Raw genomic sequence first — 19,886 nt, 5'->3', positions numbered from 1 at the left:
GCTAGAAACAGTGAGCCAGATTCTTCTTTCATTTACTCTTAAATATATATCCATAATAACTCTGCAAATATTGTCCCAATTACTGTAGATTTCCAGTACTTCATAGAGGGTTGGAAACGGCTCTGTCTTTATTAAACACAGCAGAGAGGATGGCCGTGTCATCTTTACTGGAGTGAGCGGTAAAGCCTTGGATCCACAAATTAAATGACATGCAATTTTATTATGGGAGGTGTTTGCGAAAGAAGCAACAAAGTTAGAATCTGAAGTGGGGGAAGAGGAGGCGAAGTTTCAGCTGTGGGACCCAGCACTGCATGTTAATAGAGAAGATTGTGTATAATCATTTGGATCTGCATGACAGACAAAGATGCAGACAGACTGTGGGACCAGGTCTTTATTTATTATTCCCATCTTTTTCCTCTGCTGTTATTCTGATGGAGCTCAGGGGCTCTCTGGGAATTATTAAAAGACAGTGAAGCCTTGTTGAATTTCTTTGGTTTTTGCGAGTCTCACAATATCAGGTGTGTTGGGTTGGTTTATTTAAGGCCTCCTCTTCTGGAATCTGGGGAGGATATTACCTGCCATTTTAAACAAAACAAGAGTTTAGAAATTTTCCAGCTGTCATGCTTCTAGAATGCAGTTAATTAAATACTTCCCAGATCCATGCACAAGGTTCAGACCAAAAGCTGACTGATTTCTTGTCGCTATAAAATCTTTCGTATTTTTAAGTTGGTCACTGTTCTGGAATGTTTGGTTTAAAATCCTGAAACTGTTTTCTCCGCTGTGCATTAATACTTCATTGCTGATGGTTTTTAATTGAATGTTTGTGTTTTAAACTTTGAGGTTACAATTAGGCTTTATCTGTGGAAAAAAACCCACAAAAACAAAGCAACAACCTGGTTTGTTTTAAAGTTAAACCATTTTCAGGGCAAATTAAAATATGAAGCTTCAGATTTTGTAAGACACGCACATCAGCCCCAGTACAGATAAGGGACTTAGAAGATGCTTCTCAAGTTTTCCTAAAATAAGTGTATTTTGCTAAGTTCTGATTATCCTATTGATTATTATCCCAGAAGTGGCATGAATATATAGGATCCATGAATATTGTCAGTAAGGACAGGATTTCTTCAGGACGTGCACAAGAACTGTACGTGTCTTGAGGCAAGTAATGAATTTCAAATACAGGTGGAGCCTTTGAAGGTCTGAAAGTTCACTGGTTCACATCTGCCCATATTTTTTAAGTGGATATAGGTATGTTTTTACTTAGAAGATACTGATACCTCCACTGCTGCAGTCTTTGTGTCTGCAGACAAAGAGAGCTTTGTATCTCCAGCTCAAAATGCCAGTGGAGACTCAAGTTATGGTAGACCATTGATGCTGTGGGCTTGATAATGGGAAGGCTTACCTGGCAGGAGTGAGCTGCAGGGCTGGGTGTCAAACCCCACGTGCCCTGCAGCGCTTAAGTACTCTACAAGAATAACAGATGATGCTGAGACACAGGCAAGTGGATGATTTTGGTTGATGCAGTCTGGCAGTGCAGATGTAGTGGGAGTGGTAAAGTATGACTTGGGGATGAGGCATAGGGCTGAGAGTCGGGAGATCTGAAGTATATTCCTGGTCTCCTGGAGATCTGAACTGGGCAAATCAGTTCCCCTTTGACATAGCTGAGTTGTCTGGGCCCGAATGGAAATTTTTAGCTGCTGTTTGAAGAGCTTTAAGGGCAAGGATTGCAGGAAATCGCTGTAGTTGACACAGCATCAAGAGGTAACCTGGCTATGTTTGTATGATGAGGGCAATGTGCCTTTATTTCAAAGAGAGTAAATTTAGAAACATTTCTGTTCATTTCCTGTGTTAAAAATGTAAATCATAACTCCTCCAGCAGATGTAGAGATAATAAGGTGGTGGCATCACAAGAGCTGAGGTTGTATCAACGTACAAATCGCGACCTCTTGTTTTCAGAGTACCAATGAAATGATTTAAGGTGTGTCTATCTACAGACACCAATTCTCCTTTCCTCCATGGGTGGAGGTTTATGTTGCAGGATAAGAAACTCATTTGTGTAACTCAAAAATGCAACCTGAGTGACTTTATTCCAGCGTGTCAACGTCTGCATACCTCAGCTAATCGGCCAGAGTGGAGGTACCAAAAGCTTTATCTGAGGCAGTACGAACTGGCTATGAATACTTCACCCCCTTTTCCCCTTAGCCTTTCCAGTTGAGCTATATTTTGTGGGGTATTTTAAGTATTTTTTTCTTTAGTAAACTGAAATAGGCCCCTCTTAAAGAAAAGCTAGGTGTCTGTACCAGGGGGCTGCACAGCTTTCAGCGCTGCTGTTTTAAACGCTGCTACAAGTTTGTGTGCAGACAAGGCCCAAGAGAGTTATGGTGAAGCTATTAGAAGAGGAAGCGATTTTTTCTTAGACTGATTTTTCTGTTTGTTTGTTTTTAAACACCTATTTAGCTTTTAATTAACATTTAAGAGAAAGGAAGCTGGTTAAATATTCAATACCTCCTCCCTTTCAATTAAGGTAGAGCAGTGCACAACGCATGATGGGGCCTCTGGGAAGTACGGAAAAACAGAGAAGAGCGGGCTCCTGATTATCATTTTCAGGGGGACTGAAAAGGTGAAACCCATCTGATTATTATTACAGTTAACAACAACAACAGAAATAATAATAGTGAAGTCGAGGCTTTTATTTTCCCTGAACATCAGAAAGCAGTTTAAAAACATAGTTATTCTTTAAAACCATATATACCAGGGTTTGCTTTTGAATACCTCCAATCTTTAGTCGTTTCGAAGGCAAGGATGGGGGATTTTCTAATAAGCCTTTTTGGTAGGTTAGCAGGGAGGCTGCAGATGCTGGAGAAGTTATATTTCATGCTACATGCCCTTATTTTCATTTTGGTGCAGTTCTTTCAGTCCCAGAGAGTCGGCAGCCTCAAACCACACAGCCCTGAAAGCTCAACCGAGCGAGTGCGAAAGAGTGATGTGTCGCCATGCTCTGTGTTAGGATCTCATCTCTTCCCTTTTTCTTCCTTCTCATTGAAAAAGCCCGTTGCCTTCTGTCTGTGGGTCTGTTATCTCTCAAAATCACACATGAAATGTGCAGGAAAGAGTTCCTCAATGAAATAAATTGATTGGAAAAAAAAACCATACTGGGGTTTATAATTCAATAAATACATCTCCTAAACTTAAATCCCTTATTTTTGATTTTGTGTACCCCGATTTATCTTTAAAAATACTTATTTTTAATTAACAATACTGCTTAAAATGAAATTACTTTAACTGAAAAACAGAAAAACATTTTACATGGTGTAAACCCCTCAAACCAGTGCCAAAAAAGGTGACGTGTCTTTAAAGCTTGCTGTCACTTTTAGTGCGTCAAGACGACTTCCCCGTGGAAAAGGCTTTCTTTGTATGATACCAAATATCATAAAAAAAATATTTTGCATGTTTTAATCACTGTGTTATGTTACAATCTGTAAACAGATTGTTGTGGGTTTTTTTTAAATGGAATAGCTGGCACCACGTATCACTTGTGTAAAATGTAAATGACTGAATGAGTGGTTTGGGTTTGTTGGGTTTTTTTTGAGGAGTGAAGAGATAGCAGATGCTAAAATGAGTAACTATTGGGTATGTTTCATATACAGTGACTTCAGGGTTTACTGGATATAAGAAAGCATCGATAAAGGTTTCTGACTGCGTGTAAACCAAGACTTTCCAGTTCAACTTTAAAATTAGCTTCTCGTGACGACCTTCTGTCGAATGCACGGTGACACTACGAGTTTAAATAGCTGCTGTCTTATCTGTTGTGTGGTGACCTATTCAGTGCTGTGGGGTTATTGGTTTTGTTTTTTTTATTTTCAAAACAAGGTATTTCCTCCGTGATTCTTCCTTCCAAATACATCACCACATGAGTAGCTTTACCTATATGTCTGTGATTACTCATCCATAGAATTAATGATGTATTTACTGCCTGGACTAAGCCAAGAATTAGTCCAAATTTGTTCAATAATTGGTTATTTAACACATATTTTCTGAATTATTGAGAGTTTATTTCTACTTCAGCTGTAAATAACAGGAAAATCTCCCGTTAACTCGTGGTAACGTGGTATTTTCTTCTTTTAAAAACTTCTTTTTCCATAGCTTAGTGTATCAAATGCCTGTTCATAGAAATTAGAGGAAAATTTCACAGTCCTGGAGGAAAATGGAAATAACACCTTCTGTCAGAAGGTTCATGTCTAACTTAACTGTCGTCTAGGTGAGCTTAACACCTTGTGAAGACTTACTTTACTGGTAAAGGAAGAAGGTAGAAAGAAGTAGCATGCATTTCTCCTGAAATAGCCACATTCTGATACCTAGGAAATTCTTTACTGCTTTATGATTAAAAGTTCACATGAGCAGCCTAAGACAGAAGTCTCTGAATTGGTTGACCTCAGACTTGTGTCCTTTGGATGCAAATACCAGTAATGTCAATTTTATCTCAGCTGGATGTAAATTATATTCGGTTACAACAAGCTTGTGCAGTAGAGCTCCAGAAGACGATAAAAGTTAAAGAGCTGATGAAGGCAGAGAAGCTGCTACTGCTGCAAAAAAAAAGGGATTTTGCCTGTGGATTTGGGAACACCATCCTGCACAGCTACATAGTATGGACTTTCCATTGTGAGGAGAGGGGATGAGACTGTAGAGAAGGCTCTGCCCCTTTCTCAGCTTGCTCCTGGTCATTCTCTGATCAAAAACATCTTCAAGAGAGGTTACAGGAAAAGCAGGGATCCATTTGGAAGGCCACATGCAAGAGGAGGTCTCTTAGATACCAAGGAGTCATTAGGTCTTGTCTGCACGAGGTATAAGTAGAAACTTTACTAAACTAGAAGCAGCTAGAAGTCATGTGAATGTTTGTGCTAGGCACACAGAGGTATGTAGATAAACCTCGATCTTACTCTTTCTGTATATTTTTTCCCTTCTTTTTCTTTTTTTCCCTTCAGATTCTCTGCAGCAGGTGCATACAGTTCTGACAGTAAATCAGTAACTTTTTCCTTTTGCTTTTTTTTCAGGTGAACACACACAAGAAACCAATTCACCTCATTCACTGAAGAAGGATGTAGAAAACATGGGGAAAGGTAAAATAAATAAGGGCCTCTTACATTGTAAAACTGCTCTTTGTTTTAATAGAATATGAGGATAATAGGGGGCACTTTTGTTCTGCACCATATTTTAAGCTTGTCAAGTAACATATGAATAATATATGGACCTTTGGGTGGATATAATTGAGATTAATGCATATATATCAATCAATACATGACACTGTAATATAATACTTTAAAATAATATATTACATTGATTTATATTCATGGCTTTCTGCACAAAATCTATTGTAGCTCTATGCAACACTTTTTCTTTTTTTTTTATAACTGCTAAAATATTTTGTCTTACAGTAATGAATTGCTCTGCAACCGTTCTTTCAAGAATTATTTATACAGATTAGCAGAACCACTTTTCTTTTCTCTTTGTTAGAGGAACTCCAGAAGGTTTTGTTTGAGCAGATCGACTTAAGGCGGAGACTAGAACAGGAATTCCAGGTGTTGAAAGGAAACACGTCTTTCCCAGTCTTCAGTAAGACACATATCTGTGGCTTTGGAGTTGTTGGTGGGTGGATGGGTGGTGTCAGATTCTTAAAATGGGAGAGATTTACTCTCAGATGTGTGGCCAGGTCTTTGGTTTAGTTCTGCTGAGGCTGATGGCCTGATGGTTTAGTTCTGCTGTGGCTTTTCAAGCTGCCCAAGGAGGTCTTTTGTAGGAAAAAATCTGAAGCTGACTGTCTATTTTGGTGTATATTTTCCTGGTTTTGGTAACACTGAGTACAGTGAGTGGACAGAAACATGTCTGGAGCTTCCTGGGGTACAATGATGTCAGTGGTCTTAACCTGTTTCTTGGAGGCTTTTGAGGACAAGGTACTTCATTAGTCACGTTGAGGTGATTCTAGCTGATGCTGGAGAATTGGTTTGGCCCGTGATTAAGAAGCAGAAAGAGTGTTAGGATCTTTCCTCTTGAGACCAGGGTTTTTTGAGACGGCCTTTTCGCCACAGCTGATGAGAGAGGTGCTGGGTGTGTGTTAAGTAAAAGAAAACAAAATGGACGTTCAGTGGGCTTTTTGTGAAGCTGCCAGAAGATTGAACTGCACACACAAGGGTGTGGAAAAAAGACCTTGTGAGATACACTGGTGGCAGTGGGGAAAGCATGCTTCCAGGAGAAATCCTACTTAGATCAGGACACAGTCAGGCTCTCTAACGTGCAATGAACGTAGTGTTACAGAGCTGGAGCAATGAGAGCATCTCCACTGCTCTCTGCCTGTCTGTAACACAGCTGAGATCAGTACTGTCATGCATGCTTCCCCATGCCTGGCTGTCACAGCTCTGCAGCTGCCTGCCCAGATAGACTCCCAGTTCAGTATTAAATGCAATCTGAAGGACAACGTGCCTTTGCACCCACCTTTTTCTTCTTTGTCAAGTCCAAAGGAGGTCTGACGGTATCTCCGTTCGATATTTCCCTAATATTGGTGTTGTGGGTTCTTTTTCTCACTTTTTGTCCTCGTTCTCCTGTGAGTCTGTACATGGATGGAGCACTGTGGAGTTACATCACTTGCAGTGAGCTCAGACAGATGTGCTAAAACCCTCCCAGAATAATTGTCAGGCTCTTCTGCAATTTGCTAACTTCTCTTAACTCTTGGATGACTGAAATATCTGAGCAGTACTCATCACGAAATGCCTTCGTGTTGGGTCTTGAAGAGTTCAGAAATTCTCAGTGTTGTCAGTCTTCTGAATTCTTTCATGAAAAAAAAAAACCTGCAGGGACAAAAAACAGTATTGCCAGTACCCACAAGGTAAGCAACTGAACCAAAACCCACTGCCACAAGCTAACGAGTGCCGCACTTCTCTGAATCACAGGAAAAGGTGAGAACACAAGACAGCATTATTTTTTTTCTCTTATGATCCCCTTTCTGTAGCATCAGATAGGGCAAGTTCAGGGAAGTGTGAGGACTCCGGGAATGGCTCCATCTTTAGCCCAAATATTGAAAGATGTAGACAGCTTCATAAATAAAGGAGAAGAGCTGCCTGAGGTGATACAGATATTAATGAAGGGAGGATAACCTCATCCTTCAGTATAAATTCAGTCATTACTTGGGTTTGGGAGTGAAGTAATTTTCAGATAATCTGTGTAGATCAAAACACTGGTGTGTGGTATTGGTGAAATGGAATCTTGGAGTTTTGCCATCCGGGTCACTTATTTATCCTTCTGTTCTCCTACAGTAAAATGAATGCTCTGTCATTGCCATGTAAATAAACACTGCAATTAAACCACATGAAATACAATTCAAATAAAAGAAAAGAACACATAAGGCCGACCAAGGAAGTGGCGACTGTGTAGGCTGGCTTGAAAAATATGTGGTTTCAGTGTACCACAAAGTAGTGGTCAATTTTCTACAGGATTAAAATAGAAAACAGATAATGTGCTGTAAACAATATATATCAGTGACCGTAAAACCTATTTACAGATTTAGATTTACCAAAAAAACACCCCTCCTCCGTGTGTAATAAAACAAGAAGGAGGGTCTTTGTTAAACAAATACGTGTAAAATCCAAGGTGGTTTGTCCTCTGAAGCAGTATTTGTTCCAGCAAAAGGGATGGGGCCTGTTGCAGGCTCTCACTGCAGCACGGGATTACTACTGGTTTAGGTCAGTTATTAGGAACTATTTGTTTTGCCGGATTTCCCAAGTTACTAACAGCTTGTGGTGGTGTTGCATAGGGGGAAGCTAAGGAGAGAGGCTTTCAGAGATCCAGCTAAAAGAAAGTGGGGCTAAAATTAAAATGATATTGATTAACTTGTCATGGCTTGGAGACACTGGAGGCTGTAGGATGGAGGGAAGAGCAGGCAGGTAATGGGCTTTATGTCCCAGTCTGTCTCGCTGCAGCATCAGGCTGAGTAGGGTCTGAATATCTGCCCCATCCCTAAAGCTGGTGGGGACAGGAGCACACTGCCAGGGTAATTCTGAGTCTCACAAGTGGTGATTCTGCTTGTGCTTTCCACTGTCTGGGGATACATAAGAAGCTATTGGCTTTCCAACTTTTTTTAAAGAAGGAGAAAATTCATCCCTGCTTCAGCAGAGAGGCAACATTGTGAGATGTGGAAGGTAATGCCATATCTCTAGAAAACGTTCCTGTCTGGTTACCTGGAGCTAACTCAAAAGTCACTTTCTTTTGGAGAGTCTTGCATCTGGAACTGAGCACGTTTGCAGTGCTAATATTCATTAACAGCTTCAAACCACTACCCATGGCAGTGCTATGCAGTCTTGTGCTTAAATGGTGTTTGGTTTCCATGCTCTCCTCATGGAAATCACTGTTAAGTGAGAAGTGATCTCATTTGCAAGCTCATTTAGCAGTGCTACACTGCTGTGACTTCTTGTACCTGCTTGAAATGTGGCCTGTGACAATTTATAAAACAGCAGACCTTGTTTTCTGCTGTTGGCAGCTTTTCCACGTTGCTGTTGTACTTGAAAGCTGCAGATGAGGTTCTGCTTTGCCTGTGAGGTCTCTCAACATGGACATCACATGAAGAAAATCATTTTAAAATATCAGAAAACTTGACTAAAATCAAAGAATTTACTGTCTTGGTAGAAACAGGGTCACCTGTGCCTGGTGACAGAGTGTTCTCACAGAATCTTCCACTGGCTTGTACCTTTGGTGTTGACTGGCACACGTTTTGTCCATCTGCATTTAACAGTGTGGTAATAAAATGGTGGAGACGTAGTCTGGATAGTTAAAGTATTTAATTTTCTGCTAAGAAAACTATTTAAATATTCATATCTTTTCTCCTGGGTATTACTCATGGCTTTGTCTGTAAGAATTCAGACTCGGATAAATGCTGCTGGAAAAAAAACCCCACCACTCTCCTTGCCATCAGCAGCAACGTTTCCACTGTGAGCTTGGACATTTGCAGTGCAGGGCTGGGCAAGACATCTGAGCTGTTTGTTCTGAGAGGTGATGAGCCTGTGAAGAGGCAGTCAGGAGGAAAGTGTTGAGAAGGAAAATTTCCTCATGTAGCTTACTCGGAGTGAAACTGGAGAACCTTAATAGTAGCTAGCACAGATCTATCAGCTGTTAGTGACCAGGGCAGGAGACAGTCACCTTTTTACACTGGATGGTTTTTTAAGGGGCTGATGCTTTCAGACTGACATTTTTTCTAATTCTTTCTCTGGTTCTTTTGCTATTTTCTTGTTATCCTAAAGTGCCTCCTTGTCTTTTCAACAACAGTTTTCACTCACTGTTCAGAGAGGGCAAAATTCTTGTGTGTGAGAGAGGAGGACAGAGCTCTGCCCCTTTCCAGCCTCCTCCTGCACCCATACTTAACTGGGCACACATCCTCTTTCCCCGTGAGTGAAGTACATCCCTCTTCTCCACTGTATCATGCCACAGCTGCTCGCTGCCTTCCTGCTTTTGAGGCTGAGAAGCTGTGGTGAGGCTGCATGGCTGGTCTGGGAGCAGGTGAGCTCCCAGCACTGCAGCAGCACACAGAGTATTAGTAGGAGCCTCCCACTCTCACCTGGGTTCCAATCTTTCTGTTGCAATTTAGACGTTTCTAACTCCCAGTACTGTGCTGTCAAAGTATGCCACAGTCATTTGACCCGTTAATCCTCCCAACACATATGGCAGTCAAAGCAGTGCAAGTATTCCTGCTTTAATGGTAGTGAAAGGAGACATGAACACACACACAAACAGACCAAGTGTTGAATCCAAGCTTATTGAGTCCTGGGTCCAGCTACCAGTATGACTATTTAAGTTTTCTAATTATTAGTTGTAGATGAACCTTTCTAGATGCCTTGGCCTTATGATGCCCTTCTCCAAGCCCTCTCCTGTGTGAGAGTGCTGTGTGCCGAGGTGCTCCATGCTATGTTCAGTTCTTGTTCACCTTGCTGCTCCCATGGGCCAGGACAGGCTTGTTTACCAGCTCAAAATGATACTGAATGGAATGGGTTTTCTTTCCTCTTCCGTTTAACAGTCTATCATTAAACCTGGGCCTCTATCATGTGGCAGCTCTCCAAGCTCTTTGTTTCTTGGCCATGGTTGTGTTTATATTTTTCTGTCCTTTTCCCACCCTTCAATAGCCATGTTATGGAACACAGACCAGCAGTTCATCGTCTACCAAATAAGGTTTAGCCTGAAATGGTTGGAAAATAAAGGAAGGAGGAGCTACTGGAGCAGGAAGGCTGGGCTGTGCTGTTACCTGGCTGTCCTGCATCTGTCTTTCAAAGACTTTTTCCCTTACGAGTTCCACATCACTGCTCATGAAGTTTTCATCCGAGTTTTGTTCAAAGCCATCAGCACTGCGTTACAAACTACAAATCAAACCCTGCATCCTTGAACACTTTCTGTTCTCACTTACTGGACATCCCTATTGATGTCAACAGATTTATGCCAAAGCAGAGCAGTTTTTGTTCTTCTCTTCAGTGTTGGCAGAAGTTTGACTAATGACAGCAGAGTCTGTCCCCTTGAGAAAATCGATGTGCGAACGAATGCAAGTGACAGGAAGCCAGCCAGCAGAATTTGCTGATCGGGGAAGTACCTCAACCTGATTTTTCCAAAGTTTTCCTGTTTTTGTAAAGTGTCCCTTGCTAGAGAAGAAGTTTGTTATGCATTTTAGGTGTTTTAAAGGTTTAATAGTTGCTTAGTAGTCCCTCAGTGGTGGCCAGGTTTGATTTAATATTACTGATATGAATTCTGCTGTGTGGTCTCTGTTTTAGTGACTTCATCTACTGTTTTTCCTCCTCTTACAGACAATTTTCAAGATCAGATGAAGCGGGAGCTGGCGTACAGAGAAGAAATGGTGCAGCAGCTACAAATTGTAAGTTTGCCTTGAAAATATTCTGAACTGTTGCATTTTTAAAAGCACTCCTTAAACTTTTCGTTTGTGGGCCACACAGATGCACTATCGCTGAGCTCGTGTTACCTTCTACTTAGCAAGACATAAGCATGCAGTTCTCAGCTGGTTTAGAGTCTAATTACCTGGAGATTTACTTTCATACAGTAACCAGATGGGTCTTCACGTGTCAACTAAATGAAATGTGTTGACTCAGCACCGAGAGGTGTTTCTTCAGAGAGAAACGTGAGGGCTGGATCAGTAAACCTACACAGTTAAGTGTTTCAGACTTGTGTGAGTTGCCAAGGGGTGCTTCTCAGCCCTCAGCAGGGAATCGGTGCAAGACCAGATTCTCACTGGCAAATAAACCTTAGGATGTGTCTTTGTCAAATTTCAGCCAGTAGAAGAAGTGCTTAACTCAGCAGTAAAGGATCAAGTTGCCAATACACAGTTCAGTGTGGGTACACGGTGCTGTTTGGTCTCTTGCTTGTTATTTTACAATCAAGAGGGATTTTGTGTGTGTGTGTTAGTGCGATTCTAGGTCAATGCATACAACTGCTGGTTTGAAAACTTGACGTACTTAATCCACTACAAGCCAAGGGTGGAGTATGTGGAGCTGTTCCTTACTCAGACACTGCTGGGTGTGAATTTTCTGTGATCAGTCTGACGTTATTCAACAAGGGGCTTTTTTTGAAGCAAGCACCCCTGTGCTTGAGAATCTACGCTTCCTTGTGTTTGTCACAGACCCTGCTGCAGAGAAGGCATTGTCCAGCCTTCTAGTACTGTCATTTTCTAATTAATGGGTTAGGACATAAAAATAAAGCTGAAGGCCAGACCTGTCAAACTGGTGCACCTGTGTTTAGAGGCATTTAGGAATGGGCTTATTTTTAGAGCTGCTGAACATTCCTGCTCCCTGTTCCTGCTGACTTCAGAGATTTCAATGAGAGATGGAAGGTGCTTGAAATGAGGTTGTTTATGGAGGAAATTCAAGTCCAGAACATCTTTGGAGATTTTTTTGCTGCTGGTGTACACTCTTTTCCTTCAATGAGTCCAGTTGTCACTCTGTTCCCATCTGTCTCCCAGTGCCAGGCAAGGAGTTTGGCTAGATCTTTGAATTGTGTTGTCACAGAAGACAGTAATTAGGATGTTGTCCCTTGTTGCTTTAGGTTTGAGGCAGGTGACTTGTCTGATTCCTGCTGTGAAGCACACATAAGTACAAAGTTTGTGTGTCCATTTCAGCCTTTCTCATATCGGCTGAACTCACAGATCACAAACTCTCCCTCCTAGGGAGTGAATGGATCATCCCTGCCATTGACTTTGTGGCCCACTTGTGAAGTTGTTTCTGCAGCTGGATATCTCAGACCCACTGTGAACCAGCTCTGGGTTCTTTCTGATTTACAGAAAGTGGAGAAATCAAAAGCTTCAGTGTGGTGCTTTTTCTTTGGCAGGGCAAGAAATATGATTATGTAATTCACACCCTTTTCACTTACCGATGCAGGCTGCAGAAAGACTAATAGTCAATTATTAAACAGAGCTGCCTGGATGTATTTACAGGGAGCAGTTTCAACGTTTAATGTACTGCACCAACAATTCAGGACCTCTTTGCTCATGGCAGCTGCCTGAGATTACTTATTACTAAGAGGAATGTTGTCAAATCTCCAGTAAGACTTTCTGCTCACTTTTTGGGTCTCCCTCCTGCTGTCACCGAGGCAGGTTGTGTGTAAGCGAGACCGATAAAAGGGCATTTGCACTTGAGGAACTGAGAGACTGCTGCAAATAACCAGTGTGTGTGTTTAAGATGGGTGCAGAAATCTTAGTGACATTTTGGTGGATAACTGAAATGGAGTCAGCACTTTCAATGTGATAACCCCTGCAGTTGCTTTAATTCATTTGTGCAAGTGTATCTTGGATGGTTATATATAGAATTAAGATTCATGAGCTGAATGTGCTAATGATAGAACTCCTTTGGCTTTCTTATGGCATGACTGAATTAAAGCCTTTGGTGCAGAATACACACAAAAAAACATGGTTACCTTTGATTTTTTGTTTGTTTGTTGTTTTGTTTTCACCAGGGGCAAGTTGTCTTCTTTTTGTATGTGCCTGGAATTCTGTAATATTGCTTTCACAGAGCTGCCCACATCCAGCATAGAAGTGCAAAGAGAAAAGCAGAAATGTGTATTGCACACTTGAACCTTAATTTTACTCACAACTCCATAGGTATATACCTTTGTAGTATTAAATTCAGTGTACTGGTGTAACTAGCTACATAAACTTGGCTTAATCACTTTAATTTTAATTTTACAAGCAATGTATATACACAGAATTCAGTTTCTTTTGGCTCTTCTCACTGCTGAAGGATTGTACAACTTAAATGAGTCCTTCCATGGGTTAGTGGTGGGTTTGGCAGTGTGAGATGGGTGGTTGGACTTGATCTTAAAGGTCTTTTCCAACCAAAACGATGCTGTGATTCTATGACTTGTGCAGGAGGATGAAGGGCATCTCTCGTAGAATAGCAGAGGATATCTTGTAGGATAGCAGAGGCAGGTTTTACTTGCCCTGAGCTGGAGTTCTTCAAGCTGCAGGCTTTCAAAATAAACTGCCATGCAGTGCGTGACAAGTCGGAGACGTCCAGAATACAAGAAGCCGAGGTCAAGTGAGAAGTAATTAACCAAATATAGCGGTACGAAACTTTCTACCGCGAATGCCCGGTGTAATCTGACTATTAGAGGGAAAGGAGTGCTGGAAGGTAACGGCCCGTGCCCGGCCGGTGCTGCACGCCGGCGGGAACGCTGTTTGGTCGCGGGCGCGGGTGCCGGTGCGGAGCGGCGGTGCGGGACGGGGCTGCGCGGGGCCGGCTGCTGCGGGCTCCGCTGCCCTCTGCCGCCCCCCGGCCCTCACTGCACCGCAGCGCCTTCGCTCAGCGCCCCATAAAGCCGTGTGTGATCAATGACGGGTTATTTTAATGCCCTGTCCGCTCCGGACTTGCAAAAACCGGAATGATGTTATGTCTTCCTAAAAGCCGGGAGGAAGGCTCAGGTCGTACGGATCCTCTTGTGTCCCGTGTTCCGCGGTGGATGTTGGCGTGTGGACAGAACCTGGCTTGGCAGGTGGCTGGAGCAGGGAGACGTTGTGCAGCCATCAGCTATTTCTGTTGAGAAAGGAGTTGGTCAGAGTGTCTGCAGCCGGGAATTATCACAACCGGTTTGTGCCACGCTCAGGACAAGTGCCAGGAAGCAACCCATTGTCAGACTTTACAAGAAAATGCATCTTAAATCACTGCAGGCATTTTTCACTTCCTCTTTCAAAGTGCTGTTCTCCCAAATGATGTGTACTCAGGGATCATAAGTAAAATATGGATTTTACATATGGGTTCAGGCATAGGTCATCCATCTTCTGTTGCTGAGCTGTACAGAAAGGGTCGCTGAGAAGAAATCGCTGCCCAACGGGTCAGGGTAAATTCTAAGATGCCACTTGGTGGTACAGCCCCAGAAGAGCTAAGCTACCTTTAGCATTGTGGGTTTCTGTCCACTGTGACCAGAATTCATCTGTCAGGAGAGCTCAGCCAGCCTGAAAGCACCAAGTCAGCTCCTGCTTGGGATGCTGTGTCTGTCTGATACTGTCTTCTACTGAGCAACTGTGTTAGTGGATCAAATTTAAAAAGCACGAACTTGCTTCCTAGCTGCCTGGGGGGAGAAAAAGACAAGAAGCAGAATTCCCAGCATGATGATTTTTATCCTTTTGTGGTTTTGTGTACTACTGTAAAACACTGGCACAGAGAAGTAGAGCACAGAGCAGCAAATTTAAGCCTCCCGTGAACAGGCTAGATTTTCTTAACTTCCTTTCGGGGTCCTTTACAAGTAGTTGTTGAGTTTCTAGGAAACACTGACCTCAGCTGTAACCTTTCCATCACGAAAAGCTTGCCACTGCCGTTGTGGTTTAGATAACTCAGATCAGGTAGTGATCAATCCCACCAATTTTCTGTAAGGGTAAAAGGCAACAGAGCTTTGAGACAAGTTAGAAATGTCTCAGACCCTTGAGTTTTCCAACTCAAGTGGAAAATGTTGATTTGGTTTCGTCTGGGGGATGGGGGAGGTATTTATTTATACGCCCATGAGCTGAATTCCTCCTCACTAGCCTGGTAGTAACATTCAGAGCTCAGAACTGGGATCCAGATGGAACTCTTCTGATGTCTGACAGCCTTCTACTCTCGGTGCTGCTTTGACAGAGGCAGGAAAGAAAATAAATCAGGAACTATCTGCCTGCAAAATTCATTTCTACCTCTGTGTCATCTTTCACCTTGATCTTTAAAGATTCACAAGGAGTGCTTAAAAGAAGAAAAAAAATCTACCACATGGTAATGCTGGTAGAGCTTCATAAGTATGAGATCACGTTCCTCTGGGTCCTCCTGTAATTAAGACAAGCACCAGCAGGTTCAGTTCTTATTTTAGGTTGTACATGGAAAGTAGGTGCCTTGTACAACTAATGTACTTGTTACACAAACAAGGAACATCTGCATTTTTCTGTGCAGAGACCTTGGTGGCTGCAAGCCTGTCACTCCATATTCCAGAAGTGGAAATAGGAAGTAGCAGTGCTGTATTGAAATTTCTGGTTTAGTGCTCTGCTTAAAGTGATCCATCTAGATTGATTGACCTTGACAAGAATGTTAGAGGCAAACACTGGTTCAGGAGAATGGCTCTTGGATTTCTTGAGCTGCGTCTTGTGCTGAAGTGCTTGTCCACTGACACCCAGAGAATAATAGGTAAAACAGCATTTCTGGAGCTCTCTGTTTACTTTGTCTTGCAGACTTCAAGACAGATTTCATTACCTTGCCCTGTCCCCTAAAAGAGAGAGAGATGTTTGTATTTTTTTTTCTCATTCATTTCCTCTCTACATTTGGGATGATACTGCAGGTCTGTGTCTATATGTTCTGTTACCTTAATTTGATTTTTGATGGAGTTCCTCTCCAGGTACGGTGGTAGAAATTAGGCATGAGTCCTTTTGGTGCTGAAGGTGTCATGCACATCCCTGGCTGCTCACAGAAAAGTGAGCTGGCAAATACTGCTTTCAGCAGAACTTTGTTTGCCGCTGTCTGCTTTTTTTAAGATGGATGAGTGAGACTTGTATCCTGATAATGCATCTGGGTATGGAGTTCAGGTTGTGGAGTCTCCTCTGGAGATCTTCAAGACCTGCCTGGACATGTTCCTGTGCAAGCTATGGGACCTGCTTCTGCGGGGGAGTTGGACTGGATGATCTCTAAAGGTCTCTTCCAACCCTTAACATTCTGTGATTCTGTGTATGCCTTGGGTAAACAGGATGGAGCTGTGCCTGCAGTAAATTCAAATGGTAAATAAAGGGAGAGTATTGTAGGCAGAATTACTGACTATTATAAACAGGAGTAAAAATTTCCTTCCCTTTAGAATCTGCAGAGGTTCTGATTGAAAATGGGTTCGTGTGTACAAGCCAGCCTCATCCATTGCCTGTGTGCAAAATCTTTTTTTTTTCTATGGTACTGCTGTGGTCCAAGACATAAAAATACACTGGAAAGAGGCTCTGTACTCCAGCTGTGCCTCTCTGTTGCTCTGCACCCTGTGCAGGCTGGTACCTTGCACTGCGCATCTGCCACTGCCCACCCAGGAGAGAAGAGTCCTTGAGCTCAGCCCACACAGGGCAGCAGTGGAGATTCATTCTCTGTGGCATCCCATTGGCACTTGGATTCCTCCTTCAGCTGTTAAAGTGGATGCTTTATCTTCTGCTTAATCCCACTCATCACTCTCTCCAGAAGCAACATGAGTGCAGCGACTGTAGTTTCCCAGGGGTAGTTCAGCTGCACATCTGTCTGCTTTCCTGCCTAAACATGCTTTAATTTAGAAGGGCTGTCTTGACTGGGCAGTGTTCTGTCTGAGATCTCAAATGTGTTCTCTAGAAATGAGAAGTTTTTAACTAAGTATCTGTAGATACATGTCAGATAATAGTGCTTTGACCTACTGAAGATTACCCCCTGAAGGAGTCAGGGTGATGTGTTATTGTGTACCTCACCTAGAGATGGGTGAAGTCTCCAAAAGAGGATGTTGTGTAGAAGCTTCTTTGATGCCTGAGTGTAGCAGGGATCAGATGTGTGCTGTAGAAGTGAATCCCTGGTGCTATCTGCTTATCTGCCCGTTGATTCACATTGTGGAACAGACTCAAGAGTTTGCAAAGTGGATCCCTTCCAGATGAAGCAAACAAGGATGTGCTCCAGGAATGCATTTAGGAGTGTGCCCGGGCTCTTAATGGGTCATCAGTACCCAGGGCCAGACTAGAGCTAGCCTGAAGGAAATAAAAACAAGGGAAATGCAGTATGAACACTGGCTCTTCCTCCTACAGATCTGCTCCCATTGTGGTGTATTTCCTATGAATGTGGACTTAGTCATAAGAAGCTGATGGCTTTCTACTTAAAACTAAACTCTCTCCATTTCCGTAACTGCTGGCAGGGATGTACACTCTTAGCTAAAGGCCATGTGTTGCATCTTCATGCCCACCTGGGTTACAACCCCATCATGACCCCAGAAGTCATCATGAGTGAACAAACAGGGACGGTATTTAGTCACAAAGAGGCCTAAATACTATTCCACCTCAGCACCGGAGATACCAAATGCTCTTCCGATGTCAAAAATAGAAGGTGACATTGCAGTTGATTTATTTTAACTCAAAATAGTAATTTCCCTATTGAAATACCTCTCCCAGTTCCATTTATTACCATGAGGATGGATAAACCAACACACGTGGAAAAGATGCTGATGTGCCAAATATAGCAGAGAAGTGGATTAGGAACAGTTAATTTCTTACAGAATGTACCCCGTGCTATTATCTAGGTCAGTGCAGCTTGGGAGATGCCCTATATAACTGGCGGCCACAAGAGCCCATCTTGCCTGTTGTCCGTTGTGAGTGGGAGAGAGGGAGGAAGCAGCTGGCGAAGCATCACAGGTTCTCAGCCAAACTTCTTCAGGCAGTTTGTCTGTGGGCTCTCAGGAATCTAACCTGAGAAAACGGGTGGTCAGCTGAAACGTTTCTGTGTGTATTCCTCTCTGCTGCAGTTTGGAGAGGAGCTTTTCCAGCTTGTGCTGTCCAAGGACCTGGTGGAGGGGAGCGCTCTGGTTCTTTTGGGAGGAATCTAGTAGCAGGCTTCCTGGTAGCTTCTAGCTTCTGTTAAGGTGGGGAGGGGGTTACAAGTAGTCAGACAAAACACCTGGATCCTGGGTCTTTTCAGGTCATGGGCCTCTGAGTTTATGTGCACTCATTGCCCTTTTCTCAGGGCTGTGTAGTGGGGGAAGCAACGTGCCCCCATGAAGGGCTTCGGCCTTTCTTCATCCATCTTTGCAGACACCAATGCTTCCTAGTGCTGCTGCTTTCAATCAGATTGACCTCCTTTCCCAAGAGATGAAAGGGTTGGCTTTCCTGGGCTGCAGATGCCCCTTTCTTTCCTCTCACCTGAGCCTTCTCTGTGCTCCTCTTTACCAAGGTAGGCAGGGGTGGATACATCTCTCGATGTCATTGCACAAACTGCCCTTTACACCAGCCCAGAGACATGCTGGGCACAGTTTACACAAACATCCTCGCACGCTGCGGGCATAATGTGATTAAACTCAAACCAGGGTGGTAAAGGAGTGCACATTAGGTAAACAGCCAGTGGATGTGGCTACAAATTCAGATGCCTCTAGTATTTAATTAGGTGTGTGGGGCAGGTTGCTTGAACTCTGTGCATTCCCCTGTCTCTTTCTTTTGCCGTTTGTGCAGCTTAAGGCCTTGCTCCTGATTTCACCCCAGCCCACTTGTCAACTGGCAGCCACATATTCAGCATGATTTGTGAATATATTCCGGAGTGCCTGACAGCACAAGCAGGTCACCTCAAGTGTGCACAGCACCTAGGTGCTTAGGGACACACATTCTCCCGACTCCCACCTGAATTCCTCCAACAATCCTTCCAAAAGGCAGCATGAAAGAATAGTGGGTTTGTAGTCACTTGTATTCCCAGCTATGGAGAAACCTCAGAGCAATTTAGTTTTGTTGCATCCTAAAGGCCCATCACTGAAAGAGAGCAGCCCGGTACTGTATTCCCAGTAGCCAGCAAGCACATCATCCCTCTTTGTTTCTAAATATAACTATGTTCTCTAATATGCCCATGTTCTGTTTTTCTTTAATTATTTGTTCCACTTCAGTGGCTTCCCTCAGATTGGTGAGAGTCAGAGAGAACTATTAGGAACTTCCTAATTACGGTGATATAAATATAGGAGGCCTCATGCTCCCAACCTGCTGCATTTCAGCTGCACAGCGACCAGTGCGTGTTGCCTGCTGTGTTACAGACGGCTGATTTTTGTCTCCTCACAGGTGGCAGAATGGCTGGTGGCTTTTCTTTTTGTCAGTAATAAACAAAATATCAGGAGATGTGTTTTATGTTGGGTTTTAAGATCTGTGTGTTGATTTAATTTGCACCATTTCTCAGTTTATTTCTGCTTCAACATTCTTGCAGTTTTGTAAAGAGTTAAATCCTTTGATTTAAAAGGCATTCCTTTTTTCCCCCTCAAATGATACAGAGAGGCAAACAAAACCCTTCATGTGCAGGGATTCCAGCCTGGATGTCTCATTTGCCAAACCCTGGCTTTGTTTCTGTGTCATTGCAGATTCCCTATGCAGCAAGCTTGATCAGGAAAGAAAAGCTCGGTGCACACCTCAGCAAAAGCTAAAGGTGAGCTTGTGAAAGGAGAGACTTTACCCAACCTATCTGTATTGTTAGTCTTTGCAGCTATTGCAGGCAGTAAGAGGATCGTTCTGTTGCTTGATGTCACCGATTCTGGTGTAAAACCCTTGTGTGTGGGGGTGGTGTGCTACGGTCTAAAGCTCATAACTGACATGACACACAAATTATGAGGCTTCCCTGGTGCAGGACGTAGTGTTGAGGGTTGAACCTGAGCACTTTGGCACTGGAAAGTCATGTGCCTTC

At 43.0% G+C, this 19,886-nt stretch overlaps 1 protein-coding gene across 1 annotated transcript in view; it reads left to right on the top strand.

The window, feature by feature from the left end:
- The window catches only part of SKOR2 (SKI family transcriptional corepressor 2), a 25,448-nt gene extending 5,819 nt beyond the window's left edge, over positions 1-19,629 (top strand). The window contains exons 4-7 of the mRNA XM_062019067.1: positions 5,052-5,117; positions 5,512-5,610; positions 10,827-10,894; positions 19,567-19,629. Of these exons, the coding sequence (XP_061875051.1) occupies positions 5,052-5,117; positions 5,512-5,610; positions 10,827-10,894; positions 19,567-19,629 (296 nt within the window). The remainder of the gene's footprint in view (positions 1-5,051; positions 5,118-5,511; positions 5,611-10,826; positions 10,895-19,566) is intronic.
- The last annotated feature ends 257 nt before the right edge of the window (positions 19,630-19,886 follow it).

This window comes from Colius striatus, chromosome Z (assembly GCF_028858725.1).
Source record: "Colius striatus isolate bColStr4 chromosome Z, bColStr4.1.hap1, whole genome shotgun sequence".
Taxonomy (NCBI): domain Eukaryota; kingdom Metazoa; phylum Chordata; class Aves; order Coliiformes; family Coliidae; genus Colius; species Colius striatus.
Note: the sequence above shows the minus strand (reverse complement) of the source record. Positions and strands in the feature narration are given on the sequence as shown.